The 15,136-nt window shown below is 41.6% G+C and overlaps 2 protein-coding genes and 4 non-coding genes across 16 annotated transcripts in view; 5 read left to right on the forward strand and 1 right to left on the reverse strand.

Annotated features, from left to right (window-relative positions):
- NPL (N-acetylneuraminate pyruvate lyase) overlaps window positions 1–15,136 on the forward strand; it is a 32,910-nt gene that overhangs the window by 3,683 nt on the left and 14,091 nt on the right. For 7 of the 11 annotated variants that reach the window (XM_050712141.1, XM_035537538.2, XM_050712140.1 and 4 more), the window contains 5 exons: window positions 651–695; window positions 1,217–1,269; window positions 2,247–2,275; window positions 2,464–2,504; window positions 8,953–9,043. In XM_050712141.1, the coding sequence (XP_050568098.1) occupies window positions 2,496–2,504; window positions 8,953–9,043 (100 nt within the window). In that variant the 5' untranslated portion in view covers window positions 651–695; window positions 1,217–1,269; window positions 2,247–2,275; window positions 2,464–2,495. Of the gene's footprint in view, window positions 1–650; window positions 696–1,216; window positions 1,270–2,246; window positions 2,276–2,463; window positions 2,505–4,563; window positions 6,904–7,850; window positions 7,876–8,952; window positions 9,044–15,136 lie in introns of those variants that run through there. The other 4 variants (XM_050712138.1, XM_050712142.1, XM_035537536.2 and 1 more) reach the window with 4 other exon arrangements.
- On the forward strand, window positions 137–200 carry LOC118243820 (small nucleolar RNA SNORD78). The gene has a single exon (XR_004777347.1). It is a non-coding gene; the product is annotated as a small nucleolar RNA SNORD78 (small nucleolar RNA).
- Window positions 1,072–1,150, forward strand: LOC118243806 (small nucleolar RNA SNORD79). Its single transcript, XR_004777334.1, has one exon. It is a non-coding gene; the product is annotated as a small nucleolar RNA SNORD79 (small nucleolar RNA).
- On the forward strand, window positions 2,322–2,396 carry LOC118243812 (small nucleolar RNA SNORD47). Its single transcript, XR_004777339.1, has one exon. It is a non-coding gene; the product is annotated as a small nucleolar RNA SNORD47 (small nucleolar RNA).
- Window positions 2,538–2,616, forward strand: LOC118243805 (small nucleolar RNA SNORD81). The gene has a single exon (XR_004777333.1). It is a non-coding gene; the product is annotated as a small nucleolar RNA SNORD81 (small nucleolar RNA).
- Window positions 2,678–5,611, reverse strand: LOC126913386 (heme-binding protein 2-like). The gene is made up of 3 exons (XM_050712152.1): window positions 5,537–5,611; window positions 5,050–5,263; window positions 2,678–4,675 (listed from the first exon to the last, which is right to left on the reverse strand). Exons 1-3 carry the CDS (start codon window positions 5,609–5,611, stop codon window positions 4,506–4,508), a joined length of 459 nt encoding a protein of 152 aa, XP_050568109.1. The 3' UTR covers window positions 2,678–4,505.

The raw sequence follows: 15,136 nt of genomic DNA on the forward strand, positions 1-15,136 counted from the left end.
TTTCACAAGTTATTAGCAGCCAGCAGACTTCACTTACCAAGGTGCTGGGGACTAAATCTCATGCGGAAGACTGAAATTATTTGAGAACTCTTTAAATATGGTAACTGTGCAGACAGGCATGGCATGTCTTACAGGGTTGTAATGATGTTGTCAAATGTCTGACCTGAAACTACTAATGTAGACTGCTCTTCACTGAAAGACCCTGTAACTGACAGTAGCCATAAAAATGGTGGCAATAGTACTAATAATTGGAAGTGGGAGGAAATTCTGTGGCAATGGATAAGGAGGAAAAACTTTGAGGCTGGGGGGGGGAGGGTGTTGATGCGCAGTCAGTATAAAATGCCACTGATGTGAACTGTACTTTAGGATGTCTCCTAGAGCAGAATGCTTTGAGATAGCTTACCTGGCTTGTTTTCGGGGGTGGTGTTGGTGTAACATGAGTGCTTCTGGCTGCCATCAGCTGAATGACAGATGCTAGTCTGATGGCATTTGTGAGCACCAGTAAGTAGCTTCAACCTGTGTGTGGAACCACCAAAGACAGTGCAAAGAGGTGGTGATGATTGCAACAAGAATGGAAGTTTGTGGAAGTCTGATGGTTGTATTATAACATTAGCATCGCACTGAAACTTTTATTTTGTTGTTTGTTGTAGTTTTGAGAATGGAAGAACTGCCAGATACTCCATGACAGACATTTGGTAAGCTGTTTGCTTCTCAATTGGCCTAAGATACATTTTGTACTGAAATGTTAACAGCTTTCCTGAACTGGAAAGCAATAGCGTAGACCAATTGAAATATGTGACTGCTTTGCACTACTTGACTTCCTAGCTGATCAGAAAGAACATGCCTTTACCCAGCAGTGCAGAGCTTGCATCAATGACTCTTCTGCTGCTTGAAAATAGTATGCCTATTTGCTGTTTAATATATGCAGTGGGCTTTGGCAGACAGTAGTACTGATCTTATAGTCGGAGTAATCTGGTAAATTCCTTGTCTCAAAGGCAAGATGAGAGTTTTTGTGGTGTGAGTGAATTGTGATGTGAGTGAAGATGGGGATGTTAAGCTACTCTAAGCATGTACTGTTTGTGATGATTAATTCTAAGCAATGGGAATCTCTCTGAAAAATACTGAGGAGGACTCTTGATCTGAAACAGTACGTGCATTCAGACTAACTCTTGAAGCATGGCCAAGTAGAGTGTTAATAAAAATGCACTTGTTACAGAGTGAAGCTGAGAAGGAAGGAGTATGTGAGAACCAAGATTTTGCTTCTTTGAGGTAAGTGTAAAATAGAACATATTACTGATCATGGTGGTCCAGTAATTTCTGGAATATTTCTGCTATGTTAAGTGCATAACAGTACTACATAATCAGATGTTTTCTTTTGTGAGTCTTCCACTCCCAGCTATTGTGGGAATAAAAATGATGTGCATGGAGCAAGAATGAACTTCACTTACAGAAGTTTTTCCGACAGCTTTGGTACCCTGACAATTCCTAAACTGTAGTCACTGGCAGACTTAATGTAGAGTTCAGTTTGTATGAACAAAAGATGTGGCCTCCATGACTCAAATATTTTATTCTTGTCTTCACACAGTGGAAATAGTAAAAATGAATTGGTGGAAACTAATTAAACCAATACAATGTTGATAATGTAATACAGCAGAGTGCTGTACAGCAGCAAGCATACAACTCCTGTCGTAACTCTGATGTATCTGGCTGTTTTATGAACTAACTGTAACACTGCTGCACTTCTGAAATAAAAAAAACACAATCTGATATCCTGTAGTTGGCAAAAATCACTTGAGTGGTGACAGTTGTGGTTTTGTTCAGTGTACACATATTCAGGACCAAGTTGAAGTTGTAGACTGTACAAACTTCTCTTGACTAGACCTGTTCTCACCCACTAAGTTACCTATTTTAAGCTCATCTCAAAAACCTGTCCTTTATGGGACTTGTATTTTAGGTATCATAACTCATTCCAACAGAATCTCTCTCTGGGGAGGGACAGTATCATAAAGCAAATATAACCAACTACTTTTCTTGTGGTTCTTCTGATGTTAGTAATTCTGTATTGACGATTCAATTAAGATTTTTAAGTTTTTATATTCTATTTGAATGTTACATATTGAAGCTGTCAGTTGGTGGCCAAAATGCAGCCTTGTAATGGGTTAAAATTAATTTGTATAGAATTTCATAGATCTGTAAAGTTGCGTATAGTGATACCTTATTCTGAAACAATTTTCTCTCTTCCTTAGGAAAGAACTATTGTCTGCCGCCTCACTGGGTAAGATCACACAGCAGATTTTTTCTTAAACTTAGGGAGCTTTTGTAGCCACTGATGAAACTTGATTCTGCCAGATGAATTACTGTGATATTACCACTTCCGTTCCATTCTTTCTGAGGCTACACAGCTGCTGAGAGGAACTTTTAGTAGTTGTGCTCCTGCATGTTAACTGCATTTTCTTACTTTAGGTGAGGAGGCAACTTTGAAACTAATACGAGGAATGAGAAAGGTGAGTGTAACTGTAGTAATAAAACTTATTTGCTGGAACAAATGATGATTAAAACCTTAGCTTGAACTCTCTCACTGAACAGAGATGAAAATCTAAGGTCTGAGCTGTTCCAGTCAGCTTCTTGTGCTAGTTTGGTGCCTTATAATGGTTCTTATGCTGTACTTAATAGGTGGCAGATCCCAGAATAATCGGCTACACTTGCATGAACAGCATTAGAAAACCAAGATTTTGTGGTGGTAACATTTGCCTTATACACTGATTGGAGCCAATAAAATTTTGTAAACTGTGCCTGTTGTGAACTGCTTTCTGACTTGATGAGCATGCTGTAAACTAGCTCTCGGCTATTTTGTAAAAGCTTCAAATGCTTGACTTTAGGGTAGGGAGCAAACTAGTTTAAGGTAATGCAAGTCCTGCAAGTGTCCTTTACTGTAGAGGGTGTGTAGCTATTGCCAGTGTTAGAGCAGACTGGAGTTGACCTGAGCACTATCTAGATTTAGGCAAAGTTACAAAAAAGTACAATTAGTGTTTTATAGGTGGGAGCTAAACATGATTTGCATATTTGGTTCTAAACTGGTATGTCTGGTAGTACATGACTTAATTATGCTAATTTCAGTAGTTAAAGAAATTCTGGTGTTTTATTGGACTGCAGCTACTTGGAGGGCTTTGCTTTTTTGTTCAGACTGAAGCCTGCTGAAGTGCTGATATTAGCTCATTCAAAGACCCATAGTGGCTGATGCAACTTCTCTTAAGAGTTTTTTAGTCAGGTAATTCCAAAAGATAAAATACTGCTCAAAAATACCAACTATGGAAGCAGTATAGAGACAGTCTATAATGGAGCAACAATAGATTTTCACAGAATAAGTATACAGCCTGTATTCTGACATGCTTCCACTGGATCGAGTATAATTATTCTGGAGCAAGATAGCATCCAGCCTCCATGAGACAGAAAGCTATAACCAGAGGAGGGAGATTTTGATAATTCTATTAAATATAAACAGGTGGCACTGGGGCCTGCTAAGGAATTGCTTTTTCCTGAAGCTAATTACTGCCAGGTTTCTTTAAATATGTATTTTTTTTAAATGTACTTCCCCCATATTTCTGTGGTGTTTCAGGTGTGATATCAATAGGGGAAAAGCTTTATGAAGAACTTATCTCCATAACACTTGAACTATTGCTGTGGTAATTCCAACAAGAAGTAAAATCAGACATACAAACACTTCTGCAGGAATGTTTTCAGATAATTAGTGCTACCAAGAGCTTTTCAGTAAGAGGAAAAGAATTAAGTTTCATCTCCCTCACAATCCAGCTTGTGTGGGCTACTTAAACTTCAGTTATATCTCTGTAGAAAGGAGAACTGAAATCTTAGGCAGAACAGTTTTTCATCCTAGGTAAAGTGAATTAGAGATGTTCCTGTGTGCATGTGCAAATTAAATCTCTTTTGCACTAAAGCAAAAGCCATTAATAAGGTCTCTTTTCATTCAGAACTGGTTAGTAGCCTCTTAGTATTCTCCCCCTGCATTTATTCTTCCCCTGCATTACTTCTTAAAATACCAGACTTCATTGTGCCTGTTGAAGAGTTTGAAGGGACTGTCATAGCCTGCAGTGTAGAAGAAATCCTCATGGAATGCTTGGCCTCTGTTTCTTAAGATTTTGGCCAAGACTTCAGCTTCCTCAGCATATTTCTCTGTTGAGGCAAATCCACTGAAGGACCTGGTAGAATTAAAAAAAAAAAAAAAAAGATTTTATCCAATTTGTAGAAGGTCAAAATATCTGCTCCCTGCTTTGCGTTGCCAAAGAGATGACAGGGTTGGGAAGCAATGCAGTATTTGAGCAGTTCTCTTGCAGTTCATAGTTATTAAATGGCACATAACTAGTTGTCAGGGTGAATGACTTTTGCATCTCAACTCTAGGCTCCAAATAAGTGTGTAAATACACAGTTAAAAATCAGATGCAAGTAAGAATAATGCAGACCTGCTAGGTGAACCCCAACCCTTTGTGAGCTTACCGGACAAAGATGGCTGCTGTCTTCCGCTCTTCAATAAACACATCTGAGTCGGTGGGCTGGGGAGGGGAGTCCTGATGTTCAAATGGCACAAAGAAAGAGACCTTGAAGTCTGCACAGCCATGCTTTACCAGACATGTCACTGGCACAGTCATATCAATCTTCATCTCTAAAGGAGGATAGAAAGTGTAATAAGCCGAAAGCAAAGACGGTGTCTGAATGCAACTCTAAGGAGCGATGCATGCTGCCTAAAAGCACATGCTAAAGCAGCTTCCCAGCATTACTGCTCTTTTGTACATTGACACAAAGGAATGTACTGCTGCATTCTGCTTTCCTTTCTAGCTGTAGAGCAACTCCTCACTGACTTTTCTAACTGTTCAGGCTGCAGCTCCTTCAATCCTATGTGGTCCTTGGAACAGAGGCTTCAGCTTCCCTCTTGCTCTTCCTGTTGCACCTAGCCCTGAGGGACGGTTATCTACTGCCTTAAGCTACTTGGCATCGTCTCGTTTGTGCTTCTAGCAGTTCAAAACCAGCATGTTCTACCTTTCTCATTCTTCCCTTGGATGTAGTGGAAGAGTTTCCAGAAGCCCTGGCGCAATGCTTCTTTCTGGGTCTCTCCTCTGATGACTGTGCTGACCCATTTAGCTGTTTCATACTGGCGCAGTTCATAATCGTTTGCCTGGAAGGTAGCAAAAGTCACAGTAACCACAAGGTGAATACTAACGATGACACAAATGGCTACTCTTGCCAAATCAGCCTGGAAGGATTGTGATTAAATAACCCCAGGCAGCCTGGTAGCTGCAGTTACAGGTGTACCCCCAGGGTCAAACTCTGACACTTCCATTGCAAAGCCGTGCTGTTCTGCCTTAGATGGAGCTCGTCAGAGCTTAGGAGTAGGTGTGCTTGTTGCCCCATTTGCAGTTAGGCATGAACAGTGTAGGAACACTTCCTTCGTGCTCGTTCTCAGACTGAGAATCCTAAATCCACCCCAACAATGGAGAACTCTGTTCTCCTGGCCTTTAGGAGTTACCGTTGTCTCTGCTGGGTTCCACCGAGGGGACTGCAGATCCAGGGACAGAAATGTTTGCTTGAAGGATTTGATCATCTTGGTGGAGCTGAAAGGCAGACACAGTTCATTGGCCTCTCCAGTCAATGCAGTATAAATGGGGTATGAGAAAACACGAGGACTTTTCTGCTAAATTTAAGGTTTTCCTCAGCCTCTGGTCTCCAACCTATCAGTAACACATGCACCGAAGTGACTGATTAAGTTCAGGCAAAGACCAGACAGCTTCTGAAAGGTAATTGTCCCTGAAATTGTGATGGGCTTGGCTTCCACCCCTTATCCTTAGGGTTTCAACAAAAAGACATGATATCTTTTTAGCCGTGAGGGAACAGAGAAATAAGACCATGAAACCATGGCTAGGCTGCTGTTGGAGTGTTCATCATTCACTGTAAGCTGCCTTGCTTCCCTGTGAAGTGAGGGCATTTCCTGGCTGCAAAACAGAAGGTGGAAATCATCCTGCAAGTGAAATGGACCTGAGCAGTTAAACCACTTTGCACCTGGATGAAAAGGTACCAGTGTTGGTGGCTGCTGTAGTAGTGATGGTGTACATAACATTATTGGAAATCTCACAGGTGTTGATGCTTTTCTTAAAGACCATCCAGAGTCTGGTGACTGGGCGAGATTTTTATTTATGACTATGTAGCTGCTTTCTTAGCTAGCCTTCATGTGGAAGGAAAATGCTGAAAACATGAAAACTCAACTTCCCCTCACTGTCCCAAAATAATCAAAACCACTACTGAAATAGTGATAGCTCATTAAGTCTTACCTTGAAATATTTGGAGCCTTGGTTTATCATTTTTGTCAACACCGGGCAGATAGCACTACACAACTACATCCAGAGAAAGTCTCTGCTTTCTGTTACATTACAATATCCTTAGCATGCACCTCACATTGCAAAGGCAGCATGCCATTAATTCAGCAAGGTTCTTGATACTTAGATCGTAGCGCATTGTCTTCTCAGAGCACGACTTTATTGTGTATTTCTTGGGCAGCAGAAGCAGCTTTGGGGTTAATTTTCATTTCTGTGCCTCCTCAGCTGTTTATAGCTGCCCACACAAGAAGCCGTTGATTGCTCTGTGACTCGTGACCACTTTTTTCACAGGCTTTCATGAATACTAAATTCAAGGTGCTATAACTGACAGCATCTCCCACTTCCAGCAGCAGGTATGCAGCACTGCTCTGAGAGGCAAGGTGAAATCATGCCACCTCAGATTACTGACAGTGTCGATTCTTGAAGTCCACAAGAGTGTTTCAGTTTGCTGAATGACGGTGGTACCTCACACAACGGATGGACCACCTGCAATCCATGATAAGCATTTTTTACAGTCTTCAAGGTATACTGTCTTTAACACGATGGTCCTGTTATCTCTTAAGATATTCTGGTAGCTGCAGTAGTACCTATTCGCTGCAGCCATACACTGCTGCAGACTGCTGTTCAGTACTGATCTCCTCCTGTACCCTGGTTTTGAGGTGGCTACAGACAGTTTTCTGTTTGGGATCTATGAAGGTGAAAAGGTTTTATCAAAAAAAAAAAAAACAACAACCCAACCCAACTTGCTGGCACTGATTTCTCTTATAATCCTTTAAGTAGTACACAGACATGCACGTGTTGAAAAGTGTTTTCTAGTAGCTCCTTCCATTGTTGTGGAGTAGTGGTGTGAATGTCAGAACGATGTAGCCGGATACTGATTTCAGCAGGTAAAAGCAGGCACTGTCCCCCTCCCTGTCCCATCCTGAAGAAAGATACCCGCATGAAGTTCAGCAGTCAGACTGGAATGGGCTGTTACACATTTATACACTTTTTGTCAATAGTATATACATATCATCCAAACATAGCAAGAAGGCACGAATCCAATGGTTTTATTGGAAGCAAATGTGAACAATCTATATGGAAATCTACTGCGTGAATATGTTTTATCCATTGCCATTTCAAAAAAAAATTTGATAATGCTTTGCTGGCACTTTATTTCTTATCGCTACACCTTGGTAGAAAACATGCTTGGCTTGTGCTCCCTGGGTGTCTTAGAAAGCAGAGAAGTAAATGTTCCTCTGCTTCAACATGCTGCTGTATTAGCTGGCTTGTTTCTGTACGTGCCAATCCCAACCCCTCCTTAAACCTCTTCTTAGCTGCTGCTCACAGAACTTCTGTAACTGCAGCCAATACTGTCATGGCTGCGTGTAAGAAATATTTGAGTTACATAAGGCAGTTATTTGGGGGATGAAAAGAGGAAAACAAGACACCAAGAAGCCTCCAAATATTTATATTTCAATTCCTTGCAAGCACCTCCAGAGATTATGATGATGTGGTGAGTAAACATAGCCAGAATATGATATTCCATAGAGCTGCTAATTATGTTTTCAAAGTGAAGAAAGTGGACATACTTACGTTTTGGTGAATAAGCTGTCGTCTTAACTATTAGTCTGTCCTTCTGAGGCTGTGCGTAGCAGATGCTGCGTGTCGGTGTTTATTTTAGTTCGATCAAACCCCGCCCATGCCGCAGCCCTACTGGAGGGAGATGCTCTTATGAAAACCAGACGTTGTAGCCTGACCCCTCTGGGTCTCATTGGAGAGCTCCCACACAAATGCCGAAAGCCCCACCTACAGCCCACGAGCCAACATTGGGTCCAGTGTGTGATCTGGCTCCATAAACCGTTTCGCACCCTTGTGTAACTTCCACCAGCTTCCATGGCAGTGTGCCTACTTATGTTGGGGTCGGTGGTAGGTTTTGTGCTCTCGGGAGAAAGAAATGTACAAAAAATAATGTCATACGCCCCCAGCTCAGATTGCAAAGGGATGTTAGAAAATGAAAGCTTTTCCTTTTTAACCCTGGGGTGAAATGGTGGGTACAGATCTGGCTGCAAACAGCTAAGACCATCCTCACAAGATTTCTGCTGACCTGGTATGAAAGACAGACAGTGTTCTGTAATGACTGGCTGTTTTGAACGGCGTTCGAGACTGATCAGCCCCCTTAGCCCTTGGATATCTACACAAAGGGATTGTACAAAGCTATTGTGAAAATCTGCGGTGTTTCGCACAAAGTTAAGCTGGACTCTTCATTTAACCAGCTGCAGCTCCAGACACATTTAGGTACCAGCATAGGAAAGCAGACTGAATTTTGCAGTTCGATTTCTGAGAACGCTTCATGTGGAATGTTGTTTGATACACTCCTGTTCTGAAAGGGAAATTCAAAAAAAAAAAAAAAAAAGCCAAATAGCTCTTGCAAACTGCTCCCTAAAGGCACAAAAGTGGGCTGGTGTGAAGTGGGCTTTACTAGTTGAGCCTGTTAGAATATGCTAAGGCCTCAACCCAGTTCCCTGCAGGTGTAGCACTTTTATGGAGTCAACTATCTCTGTTTCATCTGTGTTCTGTTTGGATCACACAGGAAATTCAGCAGGGCGTTTTGGAGAAGAAGCTGCTACTTGGCAGGCACTGCATCGGAGCTAAAGGCATGCAGAGGCATTTGCTTGTGTCAGGTTAGCTGTTACGTTACGCTCTCAACCTATTTTTCCTGTAAAGTGTGTGCTGGTAATTACTTTCTTCTGAGCAGAGAAGTAGTAGCAAAGTAGTAAAAGACCTACACCCTGCCACCACAGTTTTGTCCATCTCAACACAGTTAACCTTGATCTTCTGTACGGAGGAGTATTGCCTTGAAAGGGGGTGGCAACTAAAATGTAGATAAACACAAGCCCACTGTGAATTCTTGTTTTGTTCCTGAAGCGGAGAGACCCACAACAAATCCCCAGTCAGTATGTATGTGTCCAGCTGACGTTTCTGTCCCCAACAAATAGCCAACTGTTCCTGGTGGAGTAGCCCGAAGTTTGAGAACAATCATCAGTGTTTCCCAAGAGGTTGTTTTTCAACACTCCATTGTTTTTCACATATGCACTGTGAGGGCATGCCAACAGTTGTAAGAGACAGCAGGGCAGGCGTGAGGCCGTGTGTTTGGTACATAACTGTATATGCACCCGTACCATATATAACTGGGGAGGAGGAGCTGGAGTATGTATGGGATGTGGCTGGTATTCTCTAGATTAGCTGACAAGTCAATATTTTTTTTGTACTGTTGTAAACAAAAGAAGCAGAAATGAGAGTACAAGCTCACAGGCACTATAGAAACTTGCAGTTTCTAGCTGTAACTGCACTGTTTTGAGCAGCTACTCCTGTGCAGAGCACTAGTGAGTTTGTACTTAGGTACCGGTGTTTCAGGCTAGCACCTCGTGGTGGGTAAGTATAAGAACAAGCCTGTGATACAATCAGTTGAGATTTCCATTTTTCTTCTCTGTAGACTCTACCTACACTTACCATTAACAAGCCCAAACAATACATTAAACAACATGCTGTAAAGCAAAAATGCTTACGCCTGTTCTATGGCAACATTACAACCGCGGCTGTCGGATGTAGGCAAGGCATTGTAAGTCACCTGTATTCGCAGAGGCAGGCACACATGGCTTGCACAAACGGATGAATCTTTTCCACTGACTTCTTGTGTCGGTATTGGACGTGAAGCTCATGAAAAAGCTACAGTACATTTAATGATATTTTTGAGTTATGTTCTTATAACTGACAAGTCTGTATTCTAATACGAAAAAAACAGCATGTAAGGGACAGAGAAGAATGTGTGCTGTGCACATGCTCCAGGCAATTTTATTTTTTTGCCTAAGCAGCTCACAGCATCAACCTTGCTCTTGGTAATGATTCTGGTTCAACAGAAATGAGAATCTTCAGGTATAAATTGCATTTGCTTTTGCAAACAGCAGATGATGCAGGAGCTCCTACTTCACAACAGAGAAGTAAACCGTGTGATGTTTATATTTACTATAAATAATAGTCTGGGCAGCAAAGATGTCTTTACATGTGGTTAGATAATCTGTGTCTTTCTGCTAATTCATCTCCCTAAAGAAGTTTCCTGGTTTCAGCTAGGATAGAGTTAATTTTCCTCCTAGTAGCTGGTAGGGTGCTGTGTTTGGGATTTAGGATAAAAATAACATTGATACCACGCTGATGTTTTAATTGTTGCAGAGCAGTGCCTACACTAAGCCAAGGACTTTTCAGCTTCTCGCTCTGTCCTGCTAGTGAGCAGGCTGGGGGTGCAGCAGGAGCTGGGAGGGGACAGACCCAGGACAGCTGACCCCAACTGGCCAAAGGGGTATTCCACACCTTATGGGGTCATGCTGAACAATTAATATGGGGGGTTGGCTGGGGTCTGGGAGACTGGCTGCTGAGGGATAGACTGGGCATCGGTCAGTGGGTGGTAAGCAACTGCATTGTGCATCACTTGTTTTGTACATGTCATTATTAGTAGTACTATTATTATTACTTTCTGTCCTAATAAACTGTCTTTATCTCAACCCACAGGCTTTCACTTTTTTTTGATTCTCACCCCCATCCCACATAGGGTGATGGGGTGGGGGGGTGAGCGATCGGGTGTGTGGTTCTGAGCTGCCAGCATAAGTCTCTATAAACTTCTTGCTCTAAAGAAAGAGGAAATCTAGCAAATTCTTTTATTTTCACTTCCAGCAGGGAAATAGAAGTAAGACAAATCTACCATCTTTTAAAGAAGCAGTTGAATGTACTAAAGTAGACTCCATGTTATCCCTTGCAAATCAAGGAAGTGGAATCTCTCTAACTCCAACGAGCTGCTGTTTAGGCCTTGTGCTGTAACATACGTATTTTATGTCAGCACGCCAATTTGTTGCCATTTGATTGCCCTTCAGCCAGTAATCATTTGCTTTCGGAGAAGCTTTTGTGGATTTTGTCCACGTGCTTTTTGTATATTTCAAGGGACACATGAAGCTAAGGCATCTCCCTACTACCTTGAAGAGCTGACATCAAGATAGTTTGTGTGAGTGAGACAACAGCTCTCAATGAGAGCAAAATCTAAAATCTTTCCAAATGAATGACTCCTTGCTAGTAGCTCACTTCATCAGAGATTGCATGGAACTGACTCATTTTGTCCAAATAAAAAGCATCCTACATGTAGCGCCACACCGGATCACTGCTGCATTAGCATTTTCCAAGATTTTCTTGCTGAAGGTCGCATTTCTGAATCATTCTAGGTTTGAAGAATTAATCCTATATTAATCCCTCTGGCTGCCACGAAAGAGCCCAGGGAGAAATTGGAAGCTTTTTCTGCTTTATTCGCTTGTATTCTTTCCAAAATACGGGTTATTTTTAATATGGATCTGTTTAGGGATCTAGCTATCAGCTGAACTCCACAAGCATTTAAGCCAGTAAACTTCATTAGCCAGCATTAATAATTATCCAAATCTACAGAAAACTTGCGGTCCCCATTCAGTGCTGGAAGGATATGAAGTGAGTTCAGCTTCCCATACAAATTAATCCTCTTTCTGAAGTCCAGTGTTTGAAGTCACCAACCATCCATACAACAAATACTGCTCTCAAGCCATAAGGAGAAGGAAGTAGTTAAAAGCCATGGTGGCAGCCCAAAGCCTCTATCTCTCACACACTAGACAGGCTCTCTGGACGAAGGTAGGCATTCACTTTCACCTCCAGCAAGACTCATTTCTCTACCTGCATCTTCCAGCAGTCCTTCAAGCAACTGCTTGTTGCCTGGTCCTTAAGGGCAGGAACTGAGCGGCTCTGCATTTTCTTTCTTTGCTGCACCTTTCTAGTCTTTAAGGTGACTTCTTCCTTCTCTTCTTCACCTGGTTTGGCCTTCCCTCCCCTCCGTCTCATTCTCAGCTTTCTCCCATCTTTATGATGCATGGGGTGAGACCACCTGGCAGCTCCTCTGCTTGGGGTCTGAGATAAGCTCCTGACTGCTGAAGGCAGTGATGATGGGAACAGCTCCAAGAGTCTGAGAAAAAGATAAAGGTATACAGAAATTGCCGTAGAGATCCCAGGATTTCCCTTTGGAGTCCCATGGACCTGAGAACATGTGCAGAGTTGCTGGAAACAGGCCCAGAGCATGAAAGTATTAAATAAATGCTCTCCTAAAATACTGTTTTCCACTTTCTCTGAAACATATGCGAAAAAGTGGTGAGCTTTTGGGGGCCTTTTTTTTTTTTTTTTTTTTTTTAACTTAGATTATGCAGGCCTCCAGAGATGCTTTCTCTAAGAATCTGGTCTCTCTCTCCTTATAAGATAAGCCGATGTGGCTTCCTGCAGCAGATGGCACTGTTGTTTGTGTTCAGAGGTGAGTTTTACTCCCTCAAACCATCTTGGTTGTAAAGAGTGCCTTTAGTTTACAAATGGAACAATTATATAGTCACAGTTCTTTCTACCTCTAAAGCTTTACACTCGAATACTCTCTAGTATCTATTTCTGAACGGTTTCTGGTAATATTAAATGTTTATTCTTCTTGACATCTAGTAATATTTTGGCATGCCAAACATTTTCTGCAGCAGACACACGAGTGAATATCTGTGTCAGGAAAATTAGGAAAGTCCTAAATTAGGAAAATCTTCCAGGTTACGTTCAATTCTAGAAGAGTTAAACTGGTGGTCTTCCAGGCAGTACTGATATCCAATTTACCAGTTTCAAACTCAAATTTAAAATCTGAGAGCTCAGAATTTCTGCATCTTTAGATTCAGAGCAGAGAAAGCAAGGTAAATGCTCTATATATAATGACATCACGCCAGCTGCTCAGATGATGCATTGCTGAGTGTCAGAAGACAAGATGAGTATCAGCAGCCAAATGGTATTTAACCAAATTTCTTCACTTTCATGGGTGTTACCTTTTTGAATTTCTGCCATCATTTAGGCATTTGTACTTCCTATTAGTTCTAAAAATAGACTTGAGTTAAGTATATCGTCTTTAAAGGAAAATTGTATCTGGATACATTTATTTACTTCAAAGAGAAATGGAAGCAAACCTCTATTTTAATTATGCCCAAACAAAGCTGCAGACATGATAGCTCGAGAAATGGGAAAATGCAGATGTCAGGACTGTGTAGGTGTACAGAATTGTGGTGTGGGTAAAGTAAAAGTAAAGGACAGGAGTGGTAAATTGTAGTCAGCGTAGCAAATGTTGGAAATGTTAGCAGAGCAACAACAACAATAAAACATACCCCACCCTAAGGGACTCCAGAGGAAACTTAGATGACCTTTGGCTTTAGTAGTTAACCAACCTTAGCAAACCAGTGATTTGAATAATGGAGCACTTTTGATGGACATGTCAATCAGCTATGTTGGCACATGGCAAGTTTAGCCTCTTGGCACAAAACCTCTGGTTCTTACGTGTTTATAATTACCCTACTTGAAATTACCTTATGGGGTAATTTAGATAAGCTTTTGATACTGATGTTCGTTTATTTCCCATAGAGAAAAAATGCTTAAATCTATAAAACCATGTTTTTATTCCTCTAATTGTTTTGGAAAAAATAGCAATTGATTTTTGTTGGTGATGACCTTATCCTCTGAGTTTTGGCACTGCTAACACTTTCCTGCTTATTTCTGTGGCAACTGGGGCGACACTTTTCCGGTTGTTGCACAGCATGCTGCAGCTGCAGACAGCCTAAATCTTTCTTCTGCCTTTCCCAAAATTTACAATGCAAATTTTGGGTTCTCCCCTGAATTTATATTTTCCTGAATATAAATTTCCACAGCCGTTTAAGTCTTTCTAAACTTGTTTTTACATATTAAAAAAAAAAAGAACATTAAACACACACTTAAAATGAGTATAAAGGAGAGGAAGTATTTAAAATGGCCACAGTAAACTCCTTTCTTCTTTCCCTCAGGGGAAACATCATCCTTAGGACGCTGTACTCCCATACATGTCACTGGCACTGCTGATTGTTCTGTAGTGGACCCTGAACTGGTGCATTGGGATGGCAGGATTTTACAAGACAGAGAAAAGTAAAGCATGGGTGTGAGTTTCAGCCTAGTGAAACTCTTGCATTTTCAGGGAGAATTCTCACTTTGTGCAGGTGGTTATTTGCTGGTGCCTGGAGGAGGTTTAGTAATTATCTGCTGTATTGTATAGTACTGCTGAACTGAACCCATGCTGTCCTTCAAACCACTGTGAAATAACTTGCACATCAGCTTTGGCTAAAGCACATTCTTTTTCTTGTCTTCTGGTAATTACAAGGGGCTTTATCAGTGTAAATATCTGCGAGCCTTACAATCTTTACCATCATTTTCTTAATTACATTCCGAGACAAGCAAAGGCTGCCCTGAAACACCAAACCCTCACCCAAGGGCTGGGGAAAAGGGACAGAGGCCGTCTGGGGTGTCCGAAACAGTCATTGTGGCTTCGAAAGATGCAGGAAGACAGTCCCAGCCCTGGGCTGGGCTCTGGGCTGACAGACCTCAGCTGTGAACTGGGGGGGTAATGGGCTAGGGCAACTCCAAAATTTCTCAAAATGTCTCCAAACTACTGTAAGATTACTGTAAGACTTTAACCCCCTCTAGGCAGCTCTAAACCAGTATATATCACTTCTAAATTGCTCTAAAAGTCCTCTAATCAGCTCTGAGGAGTGGTAAGGACCTCCATATTGCCACAGTGAGGCCATTGCTTCAAAACAGATGTAATTTACACAACTCTAAATGGTCTCTAAACCACTCTAAAACTCTTCTAATCAGCTATAAACAGCCACTAAATAGCT

The sequence above is a fragment of the Cygnus atratus genome, chromosome 8, assembly GCF_013377495.2.
Source record: "Cygnus atratus isolate AKBS03 ecotype Queensland, Australia chromosome 8, CAtr_DNAZoo_HiC_assembly, whole genome shotgun sequence".
NCBI lineage: Eukaryota > Metazoa > Chordata > Aves > Anseriformes > Anatidae > Cygnus > Cygnus atratus.